Source organism: Aphelocoma coerulescens, chromosome 3, assembly GCF_041296385.1.
Source record: "Aphelocoma coerulescens isolate FSJ_1873_10779 chromosome 3, UR_Acoe_1.0, whole genome shotgun sequence".
NCBI classification, from domain to species: domain Eukaryota; kingdom Metazoa; phylum Chordata; class Aves; order Passeriformes; family Corvidae; genus Aphelocoma; species Aphelocoma coerulescens.
Genome location: NC_091016.1, coordinates 66,894,757 through 66,915,800, shown reverse-complemented (window position 1 = coordinate 66,915,800; position 21,044 = coordinate 66,894,757). Strand labels below are relative to the sequence as shown.

Below are 21,044 nucleotides of genomic sequence, written 5' to 3'. Positions count from 1 at the left end.
ATATGTATCAAACCTAGGTAAGTATTGCATTGTTTGCTATTCTGAAGTAATTTGTGCCCTTAAGCTACAAAACAGTTTAAAAAAAAACTGTCTAAGTGAAATAATCTTGATCAACATTAAAATACACTGACAAAATAAATTTTAATGACCTCTCCTAATACACAGAGGAGCAGCCTCCACAGAACTATGCAGTCAGAGTAGTCAATATTCTCTGCTTAGCTGTCTAAGATGCTGGTAAGAATAGGTGGACTGAGCATATTCACAGATATGTGGATAGACACACATCAGTGTTTAGGACAGGAAAAACAGATCTGACAGACTTGAAATAGTGACAATTTTCACACAGAGTGTGTCACTTCTGCTGCAGGATAAGCACTCATGGGTCCCTTTCGACTCAGAATATTCTGTGATCTGTGACTGTGTAAAACCCCCCAGCTCTGGGGTCTGTGTGAGAGGCCGTGAACGCAATTTTAGCAATGCAGCCATGAAGATGGGCTAGAACCACTGCCTGCTCTGAGCACTCCTTTGACATTAGAGGGAGAGCCCCATCCTTGGGAGTGGCTGGGAAGGGGCTACAGAAGTGTCAGCAGGAGGCAATGGCTGGGAGCTGCCTGGGGAGAAGGGGAAAGCATCCCGAGTATGCTGACAGTGTTTTCTGCTATTCCCAGGTGTGCTCTAGCTCAGTGCTTCAGTATGACTTATTTAAAATCAAATAGCATGAAAGCTATTAAATGCAAACACATGGTATTGAGACCAGTGTGTGTGTTAATTGCAGGAGCTGCCAAGCCAATCTGTTACTTTGGTAACTTTGTGTTGCTCTCCATCCAGCTGACAATGCTCCGAGGCCCTCTGGTAAGGTGAAAACTATTTTATTTCAGTCCAGCTGTGGAGTTTGCTGTTACCTGGGAAGTAACAGGTCTCAGGCTGGTGGCCTGCAGGGCAGCAACTGTCACGATCTCCCCTCCCAGGAAGAAGAGTCCCTGGGAAGACTGTGGCAACTCTAACACAGCACTAGCCAGACTCCTGTACTGTGCTTGCTGTCTGTGGCTCTCTGCTTGAAGGCATTCATTCTCAGCTGTCATATGCGAAATCTGTGAAGGTTTATTTCACTAGCAGTAGCACAGAAACAAAGCCTGCAGCTGGGTAAAGTGACTGGAAAGCTGAGCAGCCTTTTGCACCCCGGCTGTACTGGCTGGCTTGTGCTTTGTCTGGGATCTTGCTGTTGTCCTGCCCGGCAAAACAAACCCAAACCTTTTGTTCTGCTGCTGGCTGTGTGCCAGGGTAATGGGTTTCGGTAATAGGACCACAGTGGGCACAGTGAGAAATGACTACTTTTCTTGCTGCTTTGGTGAGGTGGTGAAGGACATTTAGGTACTTAATTAAAACCCAACACAAATTTCAATAATGGAAAATAAGACCCCAACCAAATGGGCAGTGAGTCTTCCCTAGAAGGTATTTAAAATGTGGTCTTTTGGGCCTTGTGCTATTTGCCATGTGTGCTGTGAGCTGGGATGAAGAGAGGCCGTACTCCCAAACCGGAAATGGGCAGCATCAGCAGATGGTCTCCTGGACCCACTGTAACACTGAATTACAAACAAGCAGACTTTGCCTCATGTGGCACGAGGGCTCTGAGCAAGGAGCACTGGCAACCAGATTCCCTGAGTGGTTGGCACAGCCAGCTCTGTGACTGCTGTCCTGCTCAGCCCAAGCACTGCTCAAGAAACAGGTCATACAGGTAGATGCCCCGTCCTTCCCTGGCTCCCTGAAACAAGTATCTCAACAACTCCCCCCCCCATACACGTTCCAGCTTCTTATAAGGCTGTTTCACAGAAGGTAAATTTGTACTTCTGTTTGTTCTCATGATGCAGTCTTGCAGCACAAAATTTAATGGAAACTAAAGACAATGCGATAAATGTAAGAATAAAATAGGTTTATTAGAGCTATTTTACATAAAGTAATCAAGAACAAACAACTTGAAGAACTATTTGTATACCATGGCAATATTCTTGCTGACTCAAAGTTACTGAAGTACAAAAGACAACATACAAAATGATGCATGCCTCATTTGACTCTGGTTTTATTGGGACCCATGACAAATGTGACATCCTTGGACAGCCAAACAAGACAGACAGCACAGTGTGTGTATATATATCTGTATATATAACATGTACTGTACACATTTTACTGGTAACACATCTGCAGTTCACTCACACATATCAATTACTTGCTCTAATTCTATGAGAATTTTTCTGGGGTGAGGGCAGATCACCGAAGCTTTCAAGCTTTGCAGGGAGCTATGGGTTAACCAGCAGGAATCCTACGCTCCCGAATCTCGGGTAGAAACTGCTGTGTGCTGCGTTCTCACGCTGTGGGAGGGTGGCGGGCTGGGCGTGGAAAAGGCTGAACAAGCCCTGAGCTCTGGGGAGAGACACAGCCCTGGGATTGTACGTGGAATCACAGAGGGGTTCAGGTTGGAAAGGACCTTAAGGATCACTCCAGCCCCGCAGCTATGGGCAGGGACACCTTCCTCTAGACCAGGTTGCTCAGGGCTCCGTCCAGCCTGGCCTTGAACGCTGCCAGTGATGGGGCATCCACAGCTTCTTTGGGCAGCAGTACACGACTGCTGCTGAGCACTGGGAAGTCCAAGCTCATCCACTGAGGAGTTGCATTTTTTCATTTCAGCATTTAGCAAGCATGGCTCTCTGCTATCAGCATAGAGGTTCAAACTGAGTGAAAAGAAGATGCTTTTTCCTTAAATCCCAATTTTCTTTGCAAAAGCTGGCACTTAGATAGCAATTGCTTTTAATTAACAAAGCAAGACACATTTTTTTAATAAAAATGATCCCAGTGCATCAGGTGGAAAGAACACAACACAAGGAACGCGTTGGCTGGAGCATCCCGGTCCCCACAGTGGTGGCAGCACTGAGAATAGCAAGGTGGCCCAGGCTTCCCCCCATGCCTCAGCCAGCACAGCTGGGCTGCGGGGCCTTGGCTGCTCCAGTGCCCTGGCTCTGGGGCATGCTTGGCCATGGCTGAGATCACAGCTGCTGTGGGGAGGGCAAGGGCACCCCACATCCAGTTTGGGGCCTCTCCACCCTGCAGTGTCTTCTGCGCAACAATGAACTGGAGCCACTCGCTAGAGCCTGAACACTTCTTACTTTCTGAGCAAGGACATGTACCCACGTTTTGTATTATCACTGAAGGGAAAGAGTACGTTCTTCATCTCGCAGGCTTCTTCTACACTTGAAAATTAACTAATGATTTTGGTCCTTTTATAGAGGCAGAGATTCATGGACACAGGAGAAAGGGGAGAAAACAACTGACCCAAATCCAATTTTTAGAGATACATCCCATTGATGAGGTAATCGGACTCTTCAGATGTAATGGGTCGAGCTTTCTTAAGCTTCTGTTTCACTAAGCGCAGTCTGCAAGCAACCATAAGTAGCAGCAAAGCAGTGATTGCCAAGCCTAAGGCTAAGGGTAACACAGCACCTACAATGAGGTTAAGAGAAATTATGTTTTATTTAACACAGTGAGATGCTGGCAGAGAAAACCTGAAATTGTTCTTTAAAAATACAGCTAGTCTGTCACTTAGATGTTAGTAATTGGAACAACTTATGCTATGAAACTAAACTGTATGATCATGTTAGGGACAGTTCAGAATATATAAGTACATTATTCAGTTCTTGACCATTTTATCTGTATCTATAGCACCTGACTGAAAAGCTGATGTAATCCAAAATGAATTCACATGGTTGGTCTTACCTGTTTCTGGGACTGGACGACTACCTCCAAGCTGTTCTCTCTTTGGCACCATCATGCCATCCCCATTTTTATCATCTGTTCTTTTCCCTGAGGAACTGTTATCTGCACAAAATCAAGCAAAATAAATGAATACTGCAGTTCAGTGACTCAGGAAGTCTTATCCACAGGACACTAGAATTAAATAATGTGAAGCGCTTAAATTAGGGGGAAAAAACAAACAAAAGAACAGCTTAAGAACTTCTGACTTCAACTGTGTAACTTGCATTTTTGAAATAATGTGAGATTAAAGCTAAAATGTAAATTCAGTTTTGCATTCCAAACCACAATGCATCTAAACCAAAGGCATTTTGACTATGCTGTGATGTATTCACTGGCAGCCTTCAGAACTGTGACAGAGCTAACAGAAACACACTGTGCTACAAGATCTTTAGAATATGAATGTGAAATGTTGTAATTGGAATTACATATAGTGGTGGGTGTTAAGGAAGTGTTTAAGTCAATTAGCTTGGAACGTGCACTATGTGTAAGGCCCACACACCACCACCAGCTCTGAAGAGCCGCAGAAGGTGTCCCTGGCAGTGGCAGCAGCAAATGCACACAACTGCTAATTAAAGCTTAGATTGTTTCATTGGTACTGTCATGAGGTCCAGGCTAATGTCCCCACTCTAAGGCAGAACACAGCCTCCCAGGCTCTGGCTTTACTGCCCTGCCATTTTGTCTGGGGGTGCATAAACATGAACTTCATCTGCAGGGAATGCTGTAGAAACAAGCAGTGGCTTTCTTCTCGTTGGGCTCCTGATGTTGTCCTGGCATGTAAAGTGAGCTTGAAAAAATCCTAAGAGTGAATGTACTGGCTTTAAAACATCTGTATGGTACCAGAGCTGTGCAAGACCACCTGAATGTATCTAACACCAAAACTAGCAGCTGTTTTCTGCTTCTGTTTTTCCTGAATTAAATTAAACAAATATTTGTCTTTGTTTTGTAAATACCCAAAAGACATCAACTCTTTTTAAGAGCTGTTCCAGCCTGCATCTAAATGCCTGTTTAGAAATTTGTTTCCCTGCCATTTAAGTAAAGGGAATATTTAAATCAACTGCTTGTGAAGACATTTGGCAAATATGGAGAGAAGTTTAGTGGGAAATTTTTGCAAGGGTAGAAGAAGAGAATCCCTTCAATAAAGCTTGTAGGGTTTTGTTAGGACTTGTGGCTGTTCTTACATGACTGGAGAGACTATCAGAGTCAATGCTGCTCAATATCTTATCTGTTATCTCTAGAACACAAAGAGCAATTTCCCCAAAGTTTAGGAGCCTGGCATAAAGCATATTACATGGGTTTAATCTGATTTTCTAGTCTGTTCTGAGGAAATTGCAATTTACAGCCCTTTCCAATTACCCTAAATTACAGATCTAGGTTACGGCTACTGCTGTGGGTGCCTCCGCAGTAAAAACATGACTAAGGCTTGGGTCCTCAGTCAAATGTTGTAATCCCAGCCCTGAACAGCACTGCAAAACAGCTGGCACAGGCAGCCTGGGAGAGGGAGAGACCCTGTGCCAGGGGAATGCAAAGCTGTTATGGTGATTTATACACTTGGGTTGGCTGTGCTGGGGAGTGCAAATCTTCAGGCTGCTTGTGAATTCAACCCGTCTGCATGACCGTGTTTGCTACTGGCCACTGCTGCTTAGAAACCAGCCCAGTGCTCACTGCAGAGTGTGGTGCTGCTACTGTGTGTTTTCTATAGTCATCTGCAAGTGCAGCAGTGCCAGAATATGCAGCTGGGCTTAAGAACTTCCCTGGAGAAGGACTCTGGGGCTATTTGGAGGCAGCCATGCAGAAATGCTGCGCTGGCCTTTGCAGGAGATGCAGTCTGGGTTACTTTACCATGGAGACATGTCTGCAGAGAGAGAAAGGACTCCTTTATTGACATTACATGCCTCTTCCTCCATCCACTCCCAACTTTGAAAGAAAATGTTTGGCCTTTCAGCTTGGGCCAAGGTAAACAATGAGTCTGTTGCAGAAGACTCAAGTGCCCTGAGTGTCTGAGTGGTTTATCTCTAAGTTGCACTTGGTGTTCCTCTGTACTTGCCCTGCTGTAGAGGAATCCCATTGAAAAGGTAGGAGTGCAGAACAAGATTTATCCGTTGTCAACAATCAATGATTTCTGGGGGGTTTTTTTGTTGGTTGGTTGTGGTTTTTTCCTCTTTACTGTGAACAGATTCCCTGTTAGGTCAGGCAGAAGTTTTAAACAGTCCTTAACTTGGACTTGAGCATTTTCATACTTTAGTGTAAATCCTTAGAAAGTTTGTATCAAGTCAGAGCTAAGCATGAAGGACCACTGGTAAGGAAGGTTAAAGAAAATTTGGAACAGAGAAACTACTAAGAGAAAATGGATTCTGGAAAAAAGTTCATCTAGTATCACCCTCACAGGCAGAAAGCTCATACATCTGCTACCAGGAACTATCTCACAGTCCAAAACATTACAACTTAGCCCAGCTCCTTAGGAGACAAGGAGGAAAGATAAATATGGTAGTACTTGACAAGGAGGTTTCTTTGTTAGACCCTTTATTGAATTCTCAAAGATGAAAGCTTTTTATGGAGAGGTAAGCAGCAGAAGGGACATGCTTTTACTGGTACTTTAGCCACCACTTATAAAAAAACAAATGTAAAAAAAGAAAACAAAGCAACTCCCCAGTCCTGCAACATCTTGGGAAAAACTTTTCTTCTTTAAAAATCAACTGAAAGTTCCTGTATCAAGCATCAAGTCTAGCAGCCAGCTGGAATGTGCCACATGCTGTCTCCAGTAAGGTAAAACCTTCACTTACTCTGCCTTGAAGTCACTGGATTTCAGAGCATCACATTTTCCTCCCTGGATTGTATTTCCATGATGATCTGAAACTGTCAGCTGAGAATTAAGAAAAATGTAGCCCTGAATGGAGCACTCGCAAGTAAAAAGCTAGAACCTGTGCTGCCACTGTAAGGCCATATCCCCTAATATGTACCTAAAGTAGACAGCTTTTCACCATAGTGACATTAAAACCACTAAAGCTTATTTTCAAAATTTATGTAAAGTAGTATATAAGAAGCCTGGATGTTTGCAATGTCAGCTTCAGGCCAACAAGATCATGACTGCCTTGGTCCAGCAAAGACTTTTACAGTGGCTCAGAAGCAGAGGTTCTACCTTGGCATCAGCAGCAGCAGACAGTCCCTTCCAGAACAGGATTTCTGCCAGTGGAATTGCTGAAGATTTGAGGCTGCTGGTATGATTTCTGCTCAGCACTGCTTACCTCTCCTCAAAAATGCATCTAGCAATTATTGCCCTCCTGGACACATTCCCAGATGAGCTTCATGGAGCTGCTCCAGCATTTCTGTGCCTCTCATTTTTGTATCACATAATTATTAGATTTGTTCTCAACCTCCTTGAGATGGCAGTGGTGGAGGGAAGTCTAATCAATGGATGGTAGATTTTTAGGAATAGGTTAGATGCCTGTCTTCTCGACTCCATAAAGACTGTGGTGCTTGCCAGTGAGCCTGTCTGGACCTCTGTGAATCATTACCACACAGTATGGGACTCCTGGGAAGTTTGAGTATCTGCAGGAGAAGACGGCAGCTCAGAGCATGTTTTGGCAGAGCAGGTTTGGCAGGTGCCCTTTGGACCCATGTGCTTATTAGCAAGTACCTCATACCCCTTCATGTCCCAGCCCATGCACCCTACCTGGAATTGATCCGTAGGCAATTTTAAACCTCGCTGAGCTCTTTGCTGCTTTTTTTGGTTAAAAGTATTGGGCTCCTGGGTCAGTAAAGACTGGATCCTTCTATTCCACAGGGAAATTATTAAGCATCTGAAGTTAAATTTTGACTGAGCCTTGTCAAAAGAGCAATATTAAACCCAAAAGAATTAAAGCAGCTTTAAATCTTGCCTGTTGAAAATTAGAAGATTACAATAGGTACTGGTAGTACACTAATCACTGGAGCCCTGTCACACTTTTTTTAGTTTTATAAGAATCTTTTTCTTTGCTTGTCTACTGCTGTGCAAAACACTACCTTTAGAGCAAAACTGGTGAAAGTTACTGTACAATGGGTAAACAGAGAAAATGATTATGCAAAAGTGCTTTTACATTGCAATTCCAATTATAACCCCTGATTATCAGTTGCTAAAGGTGGTGACCTCAGTTCTGGTTTTACACCTGGGTTCACAAGCCAAATGATTTTTGAGACCGACTTAGCAGCTGACTTTCCACTGGAGCCTGCAAAGCCCTTTGGAAGTTTGATGTTTACTTTGGGTGGCCCCATAGCAGGTGTCACTCAGGACTATGTGAGTGAGAAGGGTTTGAAGCAGACTTCAGAATTTTAGTCGCTCCATTAAGGAGCACTGAGGTCACCTACACTTCCAGAAAGAGGGAAAACAATTTGAGACAGGATTTTGCTGTCAGTTCCTACACATTCATTCGGGGTCATCAAATTCTTAAGAACATTGTTTTCACTCCCTTTGCAGAGTGTTCACAGTGTTCCCTTTGCAGAGTTTTCACTCCCCCAGCACTCCACAGATGAAGTAAAAGCACTTGAAGGAACGTTCAGGTGCCAACCAGGGCAGTGCCCTTTTCCAGAGTCAGCAGCAGAGGGCACTGAGCACTGCTCTGTTGTAACTGGAAAATAAAGCTGGTTATAAATAGCTGTGTCTTGGGGCACATGAATCAGTCTAAACCATGAAGAAATAGAAGTGGGGGGTTTGTACTGATTTTAGGCTCTGTGCACCCAGTTTTGCTTTCATATAATTGACATTTCAGATTATTGTAATTCATCAGCATGAACCTTGAAAGGCACATCAATTTCATTGCAGCTTCTGGAGCTTTACCAAGGGCAGGGCTGGGGCTCTGCCTGTAACATCACACGATGGCTCACTACAGGCTTGCAGCTACTGTGCAGAGCAATACTGGGGACCGGTACATGGACACCTGAGGTAGCTTGTTACCAGAGCCTGAGACTTTTCTGTAGTGATCAAAGACTTCTCCTGCCCTGGAGACAGAGTTCATACAAAAAAAAAAAGTCCAAATAGTAAAGATACTCGTTCAGGAAAAAAATAAAAAGAGAAGTAATACTTAGTACCAGGAGAAAAACAATTACTCTCACCCAGGTTGAACAGTACTCTGTTATGTTCTTCTGAAGTACTCCCCTACAGATTTAAAGAGCCTTAATACATCAGCCTACACAGCTGAACCTGTGGCAGAATTTGTATTTAGTTCACTGCACATTTTGTTCCTTAGACTGTATTACTTCCCTAGCATTCCTACATTTTAAATTTCTTTTTGCACCTAGTAAAAAACAGACTGACAATAATAAATGAAAAACAACTCAGAACTTCATTATTACAGGTTTCTTTTGTATTTTTTTACATTTGAATTTTTTTCCTCTTAGCCAGGCACCAGAAGACAAATTAAATTTAAGGTGCAAGACACTTCCTTTCTTTAAGGAGAATGATTTATTGAAACTGATTCAATTCTTACCTGGCACAAATCCACTGATTTGTTTCTTTGGTCCCTGAGAAAGCGATTGGTTAGACATGTCTGCATCCACTGAGAGAAGTGGTTGATTTCTGGCAGTGGCTTTCAGGGTGTTCTCTGCAGAGTTTTCCTCTGTGTTTTCAGCCAGTCCTGCAGTCCTTTGCTGGGTAGTGCCAAGAGCTGCATGTGTCACCGTCTTCCGACCCGAGCTGACTGTGAACAGAAACAAATATTTTTGTACAATGTTGAAAGGAATGGAAGTGTTATTAAGGAAAACTCTTCAATATGGGCCTTAAAGCGGAGTAAACAACTTCCTCAGGTTCACACATATGATGAAATGTGAGTCACAGATTCCTAACAACTCGCAAGAGTACACTCATGATCCCTACAGCGAACTCCAGCAACTAAAATATAATGAAAGAGTGGTTAGCCATTGTGCCCATTCACCCTCTGATGGTTTTTGCTCACTTAGCTGAGCATGGGCACATGCTGAGAGATGGCTAATGAAAGCAAACAGCGTGATGGTGATCCAGCTGGTTCCCCTGCATGCCCACAGTGTTTCAGGTTCATGCAAGGTGTCTAACATCACTGCGAAGGGTACCTCTGCGACACTCTTTCAGATAGACACCATGGTTCTAGTCCTTGTTTCCAGAATCATCATGCAAGTGAAAAACCAATCTTTTAACTGCTGAACACAAAACCTGTCACTTAGGGACCCTTGACAGTTTTAATATGCTTTGAAGAAAATTTCTGAGCATGTATGTGGATATTAAACCTTCCGATGTGCAAATTCTGCTTGCTCACAGGGAGAGAGGCCACTGAAGTGGCATCATCCCCCTTTGGTTATTGAGGCTGTGGTTACTTTCACAATCCACTGTGCCACTGTGCCCTGGCACACTTACGATTCTGGCAGAAAGTCTCGTCTGATCCATCAGGACACTGTCTCACACCATCACATGCAAACGTGATGTCAATGCAGCAGCCATCATCGCAGATAAACTGGTAGCGAGAGCAAACCCCAACACAGGCTGTTGAGAAAAAAATTCCCAAATTACCAAAAGAGAAATCCAAGTAGTAAATACTGAGTCAGTGACTAAAATCTGCAGCACTGAGGAAAAAGCAAAACCATGCTATGTCAAGAAGCACCATGAACAAGGCAGAAAATCCAGACTCAGCTGTGTGATGCCATATCGACACGGAAGCAAACACAGGCAATAGCTGTTCCAGGCACCTTCCTCACTTGCCTGGCAATCTCTTTACTACAGAATACTCAGCCTGGAGGCTGTTGCACCTTACACCTTGTGCAGCACCCTTACAGTGCTTTGAATTCTGCTGGCCTAAGCTGAAAGGAGATCTTCCTAGGCTTAAAAGATGCAGGACAGTCCTGAAAATAAATAAATGAATGAAATCTCTGTGGCTGTAACTGCATACCTCCAACACGTAATTCCTACTACACATCCATCCTGTAGTTCTGATAGTATGTTAACATGAACACATATGGACTATATGGGATCTTTTATGGCATGTTTTCTTGCAACATAATTAAAATACTTAAAGAATGCTCATCATTTATTGACATCAGCAATCCAGTGCCTTCAATACCATACAGATCAGAACAGGACTAGGTCATGTTCTCACAAATGACTTTCACCAGAAAGAACTGACTGCTGCATGCTTTAACATTTAGATTCCCCTGGAAATGAAGAGTATCCCTGGATGTTCCATTTTGCATACTCAAAGCTTTCCTGAAACCCATTCTGATCCTGTAATTATCAAGTGTTTACATCTGTGCTTTTGTCTTTCCAACAGCAGTGTAGTTCATCACTTTGTAAAGCACTATCAAGTTCAGTGCTTGATTAGCATAGTATGAGCAAATTGATTTGCATAAGGGAGTCACAGCCTTTGGCTGTTATCCTGCTGTGCACCAAACGCTGCCCCACATTAAGGGAAGGATGCCAGGAATGCAGACAACTTTTTAAAACCCCTAAAATCTGAAAATGCCTCTCCTAACTTCAGCACTAGTAACAGCACGGATCTTGCATGTATTAAGGCATCAGGGACTGGTTTAACTATAGCAGTAGCACTTGAATTGCTAACGTAGCTGGGGAATTAGAAAAATTAAAAAGACAGCAAATCCCCTATGTGCTCCATACAAAAAATACCCCAGACACCCACAGCAGCAAATAAACAAACCAGCGAACTTTCCTGGCTGCTTCAACTGAATTAAACATTAATGAACACAACTCTATCAACCATTACTGGAACACAGGCATTATTAAACAGATTTTTTTGTAATACCAGCTTACTGCCACAGTGACTACCCTCTCACATAGAGATATTGTGCTGGTGCAGAGCAAGATTTTCACTGGTTCTGCTGAACATGGTGTTAATGCCATTTAACTTTTACTTTGAGCCAGAGCAGCAGATCTGCACTTGCAACTTCTTAATTACAATGTAATTAGAAGTTATAACATTAAGAGCAGGACTGACAGCCACTGAAATCTAACCTACTTTGTAGCTTTTATGCTTTTTACATGTTTCTGAAGCTCAGAGCTTAAAAATGATGGGTCAGTTCCAGTTTCAGTTTCCCCAGTAGCATATGGCTTCAACGGCAACCATCAGACAGAAAAACTTAAATGCATTAAAACATAAAACCATGCCAACTTTTAGACTACAGATGCAGGTCAGTATTATTATTAGTCTGCCTCAAACATACTATTAAATAATTTTAACTGGGTCTTCCCTATAGCACAAGCCCTGTCATGTTGCCCACACCATCTGACTGTTACAATGCACCGGATACCTGTGCCAGTATCTCACCTTTCCAACCCTGCATGTTTATTAGCAATATAAGGACAAATACTCAGTGCCTGGAAGTATTATTGCTCCAACAGGCGAGTGATGCTTGCTTGTTTCCTTACTTTGAAAGAGCGATTCAAAGCTGAAAGAGATGTCATCATGTAAGGAACAAGGGCAAAATAAAACACTGGAAATGGAGACTAACATTTTTGCCTCTATCAAGACCCTTGCTCTGCTCTGAATACCATACCCTGGTTATCACAGAGGCAACAGCTCCCATCATTTTCTCACCTGCTGCAGAATGAACCATGGGCAGAACGGTCACAGAGACGTTGTCAGAGCTCCGCTGACCTGCAGTGTCTGTCACCATTAGCTGGAAAATATACCCACCTTCCTGAATGTGGGACAGTTTCAGTGTTCCTGGTTGTGGGACCTGAGGAAAGACACACAGTAAAAAAAACATACTGGCACAATGGATCCATCCATAACCTTCTAGGAATAAGGAGCTCATCATGCAGATTAAATACTTTTCTGTGGTCTAGCCAGCCTACTCAAGCATGTATTTCAGCATGTAACATTTGATCTCTTTTTTTTCACATCCACTTGTAAAAAAACCCACACTTAACATTTAGGTAGTGTTTTTCATGATACATTCAGTTACCTGGAGCTGTGGATCTCAGCACTGGAGAACCACTAGACACATACATTTAACTCAATTTTTGAGTAATTAGAAATGTAATTTTAGAGGATAGGCAGTAAAATTATGGCCTTTTGCTCTCTATCAAGTTAGTCTGTAGACAATATATATATATGGATCCACAGAAATGACTTTTCATGCCTGAAAGAGAACATGATTTTTTATTAATATGGTCATAGAATCCTAGACCTACCATTATAGAAGAGCGTACTGATAAAATACATTTTTTCTCTCTGTGAAAAAATTTCCTAACTGAAATTTCTTTCCTTTTCTATTTACATGAATGCACTCAGTTATCTGATCAGACTGTTGATCCTCCTGATGGAGTGTATGACCCCTTAGAATTTTATTCTTTAGTGTATCAAAGAAATTATTATGCTCTAGAAAACACCTGCTGTTGTTCACTATGATTGCTGGGAGAGGAAATGTGGTATTTAAAACTCATGAGCCATGGAGTCCAAGTCCCTTCCCAGGGCAGAGCCAGGGAAATGCCACTGACTTCTCAATTCACCACCACTCCTCGCAGGGATCTCTGTGCTTTCCTTTTTATCTTCATGCTGCCCTGAAGAATGCTGGCCTGTATGTGCTTTCACAGAAACTTTGGCTCAAAACAGATAATCAGCATTTTTAAAAAAACTCAACCCATTACTGTCCCTAAGTGTCCAGGAGCTGTGCAGCTACAGCGTGAGGGTAGCAATCAGAGAAGCAAACTATCTAAAAAGCAATAATCAGTGACAATAGAAAAAAAAACCCCTCTTCCTTCTACAATATGATAAGATCTCTTTATAGTAGTCCTTCCCCCTCCTCTGCTTTCTATTTATTCTTTGGTACATAAGAGCAATGCAACAGCTGCCTTTTATCTTACTTAAACACACTCCCATTCTCCCTTGTAGCTATGGATTCATGCATTATTCTCAAAGAATAAATGACACGAAATCCAGTAATTCAGGGCAGTAACCAAAGCACTAAAGACATCAACTGAAGAATGCATGAAAAAAAATCACAGTTATTAATTCAACTCTAAAATTTAAATTATGACGGCTAATCACCAAGGTACATATCTGTAGGAGAAATCCCAGCTCCTTTGAACTCAATGGAAAAGCATTTATTTAAGCATAAATGTGTGTCAAATTCATTTTCTGTTAAATACACAGAAGCCACCAAGGTTAATGAGAATTTTGCAAGTTTAAATGGACAAAAGACTTGTCTCTATTTTATGGAGTGATTTTGAGTAATATCAAAAATATAAACTTTAAATTTTTATTAAAATTTTTATTTTTGTCTTACTCTATGTTACTAAATCACAGATTAATTTGAAAGTATTTAATTGCTCTTTAAAGAAAATAATGCTGCAAGGGGTTAGATTAACAAGTCTTTGATAATAAAGTGTTCATTTTATCCAGATGATATCTAGCAACTATTCTTAAAGTTTCATTTTGGTTCACATTCTCTCACCTTTAGATATTCTTCCTGCTCTAGGTGGAGTTCCCAGTGTGCCCTGGATATTGTGGGCTGTGAACAAACTATGAGTAGAGCCTGTGGATTTGAGACATTTTTCCTTTCTTTTTCTGCTGATCTTAGGGCATTCACTAAGAAGGCTAAGATGAAGAATCCCTCTCTTGATGGTTAATTTTAAATTGAAACCAAAGTGCAGCAGAAAATGTATGGATAAAATATCTCATAAGGTCTACATCACACATTTCTTTGTACCTTCTCCATAAGCACTGAAAGGAGACTGTTGGTGAAAATCTCTTATTATTTTTAGTAAGTGAATTACTGAGGGGTCTCTAACTGGGGTGACAGAAGCTGAAAAACAGGTGCAGTGAGTACAAACAAAGCAGAGCTCAAATACAGTAGAGTATTATCATCTACTTGTTTGCTGCTGGCTGTCCCATGCCATCCAGGATAGAGATTAACTGTATAAACCACTAGAAATAATCCCTGGTACAAACTCCCCAGGGACCTCCTGCACTTGAGGTCTTCAAGATGTGACTGGACAGATAAGATAATCTCACTGAGGCTCCTTGTCCCACAAACAGTTGGACCAGATGATCTTTTGAGGTCCCTTCCAACCTGGGCTGCTCTACATTTCTGTGAAATAAATGCTCAAGTTGTACAGGCATCCTAATTCTGGTGCCTGGTAGACAGATTTGAATATATTTAATATTTTTAGCTGTACATTTAAAAGTTGAACATAACAGTCTGGAAGTGACTGGCCACGAGGGGGACTGCACACGTACCTGCATGTCAACCGAGGAGTCGCCCTGCAGCAGCGTCCACTCATAGTGCACAATTCCATGGTCATCGGAACTTTCTCGGCCATCCAAAAGCACCCAGTCCACAGGTGACTGCAGCACAATGTCTTGGCCTGCCTTACACTGTGGAGGTTCATCATAGTCTTCTTCTTCAACAAAAAAAAGAGAAGATCAGTTATTTATGAGGGAAGGCTGAGTGATTTTTTTATATAAAACACATTTTTTTCTTGGTTAAGGTATTGTTTCACTTCTTTGCAACTTCCTGAAAGAGGAACACATTCATTAGTGCACATTTTGTTAAGCAAAGTAGTACCTGCTTCAATTTTAGTTAATTGTCCTACAATGTCTTCAGGAATTAACATCAGAAGCACATGGCATAGAAAACCTCTCTAGGTACTTGGATGTTTTAGCAATGCAACAAACAGGATTGTTAGCATCAGCGTACCTTTTTAATCTGAACTAAGGAAAATAGGTTTAAATATGATTTACATGCAGATGGCAGCTATAGCACCTTTTTTATACCTTTTATAGTGCTCTGCATAATTCAATAGGCTTCTAGTCCCTATTTATAATACATCATTATAGGAATGAAAGACCTATTTAGCATAAGTTGGCATCCTGATGAAGTGGTGCACACGATGATTAAAAATCATCAGAGACCACCAATTTTAAGTGTCTTATTTAAGACATTCAAAGCTTGATTTTCAGAATATTTATGATTTGAAGCATTTTGCTATATTCAAAGCACAATGCTTATTGATTAAAATTGTGAGTACTAAATACTTTTGTCAATCAGACCACAAGCTTTTGGGTTAGACTAACAAAAGTCATGATCTGTTAGGTGACACAGACTGTCAGAAGAGGTTTAAGTCATTTATTCCACAACCTTCAAGCAGTGCAGGGAAGAGAGAGGGGTAAAACCTGGTTCTACAAGTCAGTATTTAAAAACTTTAGCCACGAGATTGCATCTTTCTGCAGTTCCCCACTCAAGTTTCATTCCTTCTCTAGGCACCCTGAAGTGCCAGGGTGCTCTTTGCTCTCCAACCTCTGCAAGGATACCCTGTAAAGGATATTGACGTTATGCTCAGGAAAGCAATTACTGAAGACAAGGTTGTAACTTCACTTCCTGCAGGCAGAGCCTCACAAGGAAAGGTGCTTTCCCATCAGTGTAGGGAATCTTCCTTGCACATGCTCTTCAACAGTATCAAGAATGTGCTTGAAGCCTTGGAGCTCATGGAAGCAGTGGGACAACTGTTTATGACTGAACAGCCAAATTCTTATTTCTTGTTTTTGTCAGAAGTAGATAAGGCACAGAAGATTTCAAAGCAAATGCCTAAAGTTAGGAAAACATACAAATAACTGAAAACAAGGTCTAACAATGGAAAGTATGAAACAGTTCTTGCTCATCCGACAGCACAGGAAGCTTTGCCTGATTTGTACACACTCACTTCTCAAAACCAACTTTGTTTAAAAAGCAACCTCCAGGTGCAAAAATACCCCCAAAACTCATTGTTAATAAACACCATCATTATGATACCTGGACAACTTTTATTTGATATCACTCAGTTATGTACAGTCTTCACACAATTTACTTTACAAATAACTGTCAAAAAGAGACTGACCTGGGTCTTAAACAGCACAGCCCAGTCTTCCACTTCAACCTTGGAAAGGGGCTTCATGTCACCTGTCTGGTTTAAATGACTTGATCAATGCCCTGCAGGGGCAGAGACAAGCCCCACTTTCCCTAAGAAATAAGGACACTCTCTTCCTGGACTAACTTTATATTCCAGCAGCACGAGTTGCAAAGGATGGACCACTTCACGTTGAGTCAGTCACAGCAATTCGTGCCAGCCCGTTGTTAAAGATGCGTGAGGGACCACACAGACCTTGGGTCCCAAAGGATGGAGGCACCACCCTTTGCTTGTAAGCCATCAGATCATCTTCAGAAAGGTAAATCAATGGCAAAAAGGAAAATTTGGCCTGATAGAGGCATACGGCACAGGATGAGATAGCCTATTGAGCTGAAGATTCTTTTTCCACACCAAAGTTTTAAGCAATGGAATACATGATCCTTAGAGAGTGAAACACCTCTATATCTGGGGAATAAGAAGTCAGCATAAAAAAAGCAAGGAGGAAAACTCCTTGGAGGCAAACTCCAAGGAGCCTCTTGCAACTACCATTGATGGGAATAAAGCACCATCAGCCACACGTCAGCAGAAAAATCATCTCTTAACTTCTGTTTTTAACTTGCATTTAAGTTGAATGAAAATAAGCAGTATGGAACTGATATACCAGGTCAATACTCTGAGATACTGGAGCTGGTTGCTTTCTAGAAAAAGGGGTGAAATGCTTTTTTATTTGGGAGGGAACACAATAGGCTTTTTTTTATCCTGATTTTTATTTATTCTGCTTCCTCCATCCTTTATACAGACTTGTCCTGCCAATAATGAAGCTTCCAGCTAGTTGTCTGAATGAAGGCTTTGTTATAAAAGGTCATTTCACTAACAACTCCTGAATGTGTTTGGTATTAGTTTACCTTGATGTTGAATCCTCCCATTGCTCACCACTAATGATCTTAGAGATCACTGGAACCCAATGCTCAGAAATATTTTGGAATTATGAGGACACCACATCTGTGGATAAATGTTGGTTTGGTATTACCAGAAAGGAAACAGCAGAGGACTCAAGAACAAAGTACTCTGAAAGAACAAAAAAAATGGAACAGCTAAAATGTGATCCCCTCATTGAAGAAAATCTTGAAATGAAAAGTTCTTTCCTAAATTTCCTAAACTCATTCATGGGGTGACAGAAGGGAAAAGAGATGTGCCTTCATCATCCTGTTGTCCAGATTATTTTTTCAATGTAATTCAAGAATGCACTGGTAACAAAACATTAGAGCAAAATAATTCAATCTTAATTTTATCTCTCCTGGTCTGTGTCACAGCTGACAGATGTCTGAATAAAAGTTCACTCTCCTTTGTGGCTTTGCTTCAGCTCCAGTGTAATTGCACTAAGAAATCATAATCCCCTGTTTCCAATACCACCATCACCCACAAGGCAGACATTTAAATAAAACCAACAGGACACAAAGCAATTTGCAGACTGAAACTGCCTTGCAAGTCCAGTGTTGATAGTCACAAAAGCTGCTGAAAAGGCAAAGCATTTAAGAACTCCAGAATTCAAGAACTCAAGGAATTCAAGAAATTGAAGATTTCTAACAGGTAGAGCATCATTTGTATAATATATTACTTATATTGTGCCATAACTGCACTCTACATTAGTTCCAGGTTTTAATAGAATTAAGGCAGTTCAAAATGAAGCCTAATCCTGTGTGACTTTGATGTAAAATCTCATCTTAAGCGTTCTATCATGCAAGTGCATACAGACTTATGAAACATAATTACCCCGAAGTTGCTACATAAATAATACTGTGGAACTAATACCTCTCCTGTTGAAAATGTCAAAATCACACTTTGGGTTTTTGTGGTACCTCAAATTTGCCTCATCTCTATTGCCATAAGATCTTTCCTATAGCTCTCTAATTTACCTGCCCATGCACTTTGCAAAAAATATTTAGGCATCATAATGCCTCTACAAATTGAGCCCTTGCTCTCTCCTGTTTCCAGGGGATTCCCATCGACATTCTCAGGAAACATGCAAGACTGAATGGACCTCAAGCCTGAGGTCTCCCCTCCCAAAAGAGCAGTAACGGCAGGCACATCTGGGCACTGTTTTCATCCACACCAACACCAGGTCTTTCTCCTGCTGCATGCAGTGACTAATTTACTTCAGATGAGATCTATCGCCTAGTAAGATGCAGATGACATTTGGGAAGGTATTGTCCACAGAGATAACGAAATTAAGTCAAAATTAGTTAAGATGAGACTGTTTAACAACAGGAGGTGGGGGAAGGCAAGTAAATTCTTTGAACTGGGTGCTAGGAAACAGAATCCAAATTTAGAAATCCAGATTTGTTTTCATCTACAGCTGCTTGCTCTGGATTATGTTGTTCTTAAATATCCTTCAGAGCTGAACAAACTGCTGCTTTTGATGTGGCTTGGTTTCCAGAGGCACTTATGGAGAATGTCCATGCTGTCTCTGGACTACTGGTGAGCTATCCTTGTCTTCTTCTGTCTAGCTCTCAAATTCTTTAACAGGAAAAATCTTGAATTAAGCAAATAAGAAGCTGTCTTAGGCAATGACATTTGGACAGCACCCCCAAGAAGAAGGGGTGCTTGCTCTCAGGCTATGCACTAGGTTATGGGATAACTGGGACCAGCACTTCATGCTTTCCAAGGTGCCCAATATGCACAGTTCCTAGGGATCTGGGACTTCTCTGGTTCCCGAGGAAGTGTGGGGCCGGTGAACACGCACATCCCACTTTCTGCCTCCCAGCCACTGGCTGCCTGGCACAATGCCCTGCCAAGGGCTCTGCAGAGGCAGAAGTGTTGAGGGATGGGTCTCCCCAAGTCCAAATACCCCCAGAGCCCTCGCATCCTCACAGAATCGGTCAGCTCAGAAGGGACCACAGTGGGTCATTTGTCCCAACTTCCCTGCTCAAGCAGGGTCGTCCCAGAGCACATGGCACAGGATTGCGTGCAGACGGTTCTTGAGTATCTCCAGTGAGGGAGGCTCTACACCCTCTCTGGATAACCTGTTCCAGTGCGTGGTCACCCGCATAGTAAAGAAATTCTTCCTCGTGTTCAGCTGGAACTCCCTCTGCATCAGTTTCTGCCCACTGCCTCTTGCTCTACTGCTTGGCACCACCAAGAAGAGCCTGGAAACATCCTCTTGGCACTCCTCCCTTCCGTTCAGATATTTGCACACGTTGGTAAGGTTCCCCCGGGCACGGCCGGGCCGCCTCTCCAGGACCAGGGAACCCCGCCGAGAGGCACGCCGCAGCCCGGCTCTCCTCCCCCCGTCCTCCCGCCGGCGACACCCCACACAGGATCCGGGAGCGGGTTCCCGGCGCCGGGGCAGCCGCACGGACAGCGCCCGCTCCCTGCCGGCGGCGGCTCCGCGGCCCTGCCGCCCCCGCGCCGAGCGCCGCCTGCCGCCATCTCCCCGCCGCCTTTCCCCCGCGCAAGCCGCTTACCCGTGGGCGGCGGGGCGATGCCGGCGGTCCGGCGGCTGTAGGAGCTGTAGCCGCGGTGCGGGGCGAAGCGGCAGACGGGGCGGCCGCGGTGCGTGCAGTTGAAGAGGTAGCAGCCCGGCTCCGCCGCCGTGCCCCGCGGGCGGGCGGGCCCCTGCACCACGGCCAGCGTGCAGCGCGGCTCGGCGCAGCAGGCGTCCAGGCACTGCCGCCAGCCCGACACGGCGCCGGGCGCCCGCAGGAAGGTGGCGCCGGCCGCGATGGAGTCCTTGGTGCGGATGATGGAGTCGGGCCTGGCGGAGAAGCTGCCACTTCCGCCGCACCGCTCCCCGCCGCCCGCTACGCCGCCCGCCGTCGCCGGCGGTCCCGGCTCCTCCTGCTGCAGCTGCCGGCGGAACTCCTCCAGCAGCGTCTCCACGCCCGAGATCTGCGAGCGCAGGTCGGCCAGCGGCGCCGCGCAGCGCCCGCCCGGCAGCACGGCCCGCCCGCCCAGCGCCGCCAGCAGCAGCAGCACCAGCGCCGCCATGGCCCCGGGCGGCGGCGGCGGCGGGAGCGGCTCCCCCCGGGGCACCCCCAGCGAGCGCGGCGCGGGGAGGCGCCGGCCCCGCCCGGCTGCACCAGGCGGAGCGGCCGCGCTCAGCACCCGCCGCCCCGAACAGCTCCGGCGGGCCCCGCCCCGGGACCGCCCCGCAGAGGGACTCTCCGTCAGGAGCCGCAGTGATAGGAGAAGGAGTAAGGGTTCAAACTCAGAGAGGGGGATTTTCCGATGTGTATTAGAGAGAAATTCTTTGCTGTGAGGGTGATGAGACACTGAAACAGGTTTCCCAGAGAAGCTGTGGATGCCCCATCCCTGAAAATGTTCAAGGCCAGGTTGGATAAGGCCTTGCATAACCTAGTCTAGTTGAAGGTATCCCTACCCGTGGCAGGGGGTTGGGATAAGA

At 43.8% G+C, this 21,044-nt stretch overlaps 1 protein-coding gene across 2 annotated transcripts; it reads right to left on the bottom strand.

The window, feature by feature from the left end:
- Positions 1–1,913: 1,913 nt before the first annotated feature.
- On the bottom strand, positions 1,914–20,629 carry LRP11 (LDL receptor related protein 11). 2 transcript variants are annotated; one of them, XM_069010675.1, is made up of 7 exons: positions 20,107–20,629; positions 14,997–15,160; positions 12,351–12,492; positions 10,163–10,288; positions 9,264–9,473; positions 3,766–3,867; positions 1,914–3,492 (listed from the first exon to the last, which is right to left on the bottom strand). In XM_069010675.1, the coding sequence occupies exons 1-7, from the start codon at positions 20,627–20,629 to the stop codon at positions 3,338–3,340; spliced, it is 1,422 nt and encodes a 473-aa protein (XP_068866776.1). In that variant the 3' UTR covers positions 1,914–3,337. The 2 variants fall into 2 exon arrangements, with proteins under 2 accessions (XP_068866776.1, XP_068866777.1); XM_069010676.1 differs by having other exon boundaries at positions 14,997–15,157.
- Between the last annotated feature and the right edge of the window lie 415 nt (positions 20,630–21,044).

What these genes read in the sequence shown, in the direction of transcription:
- LRP11 (XM_069010675.1), bottom strand. Translation starts at nt 20,629, where the DNA reads ATGGCGGCGCTGGTGCTGCTGCTGCTGGCGGCGCTGGGCGGGCGGGCC. An exon ending in CATCGCCCCGCCGCCCACGG is followed by an intron (nt 15,161 to 20,106) that starts GTAAGCGGCTTG and finishes TTTTTGTTGAAG; the next exon opens with AAGAAGACTATGATGAACCT. An exon ending in AATCAGTGGATTTGTGCCAG is followed by an intron (nt 3,868 to 9,263) that starts GTAAGAATTGAA and finishes GATTTTGTGCAG; the next exon opens with ATAACAGTTCCTCAGGGAAA.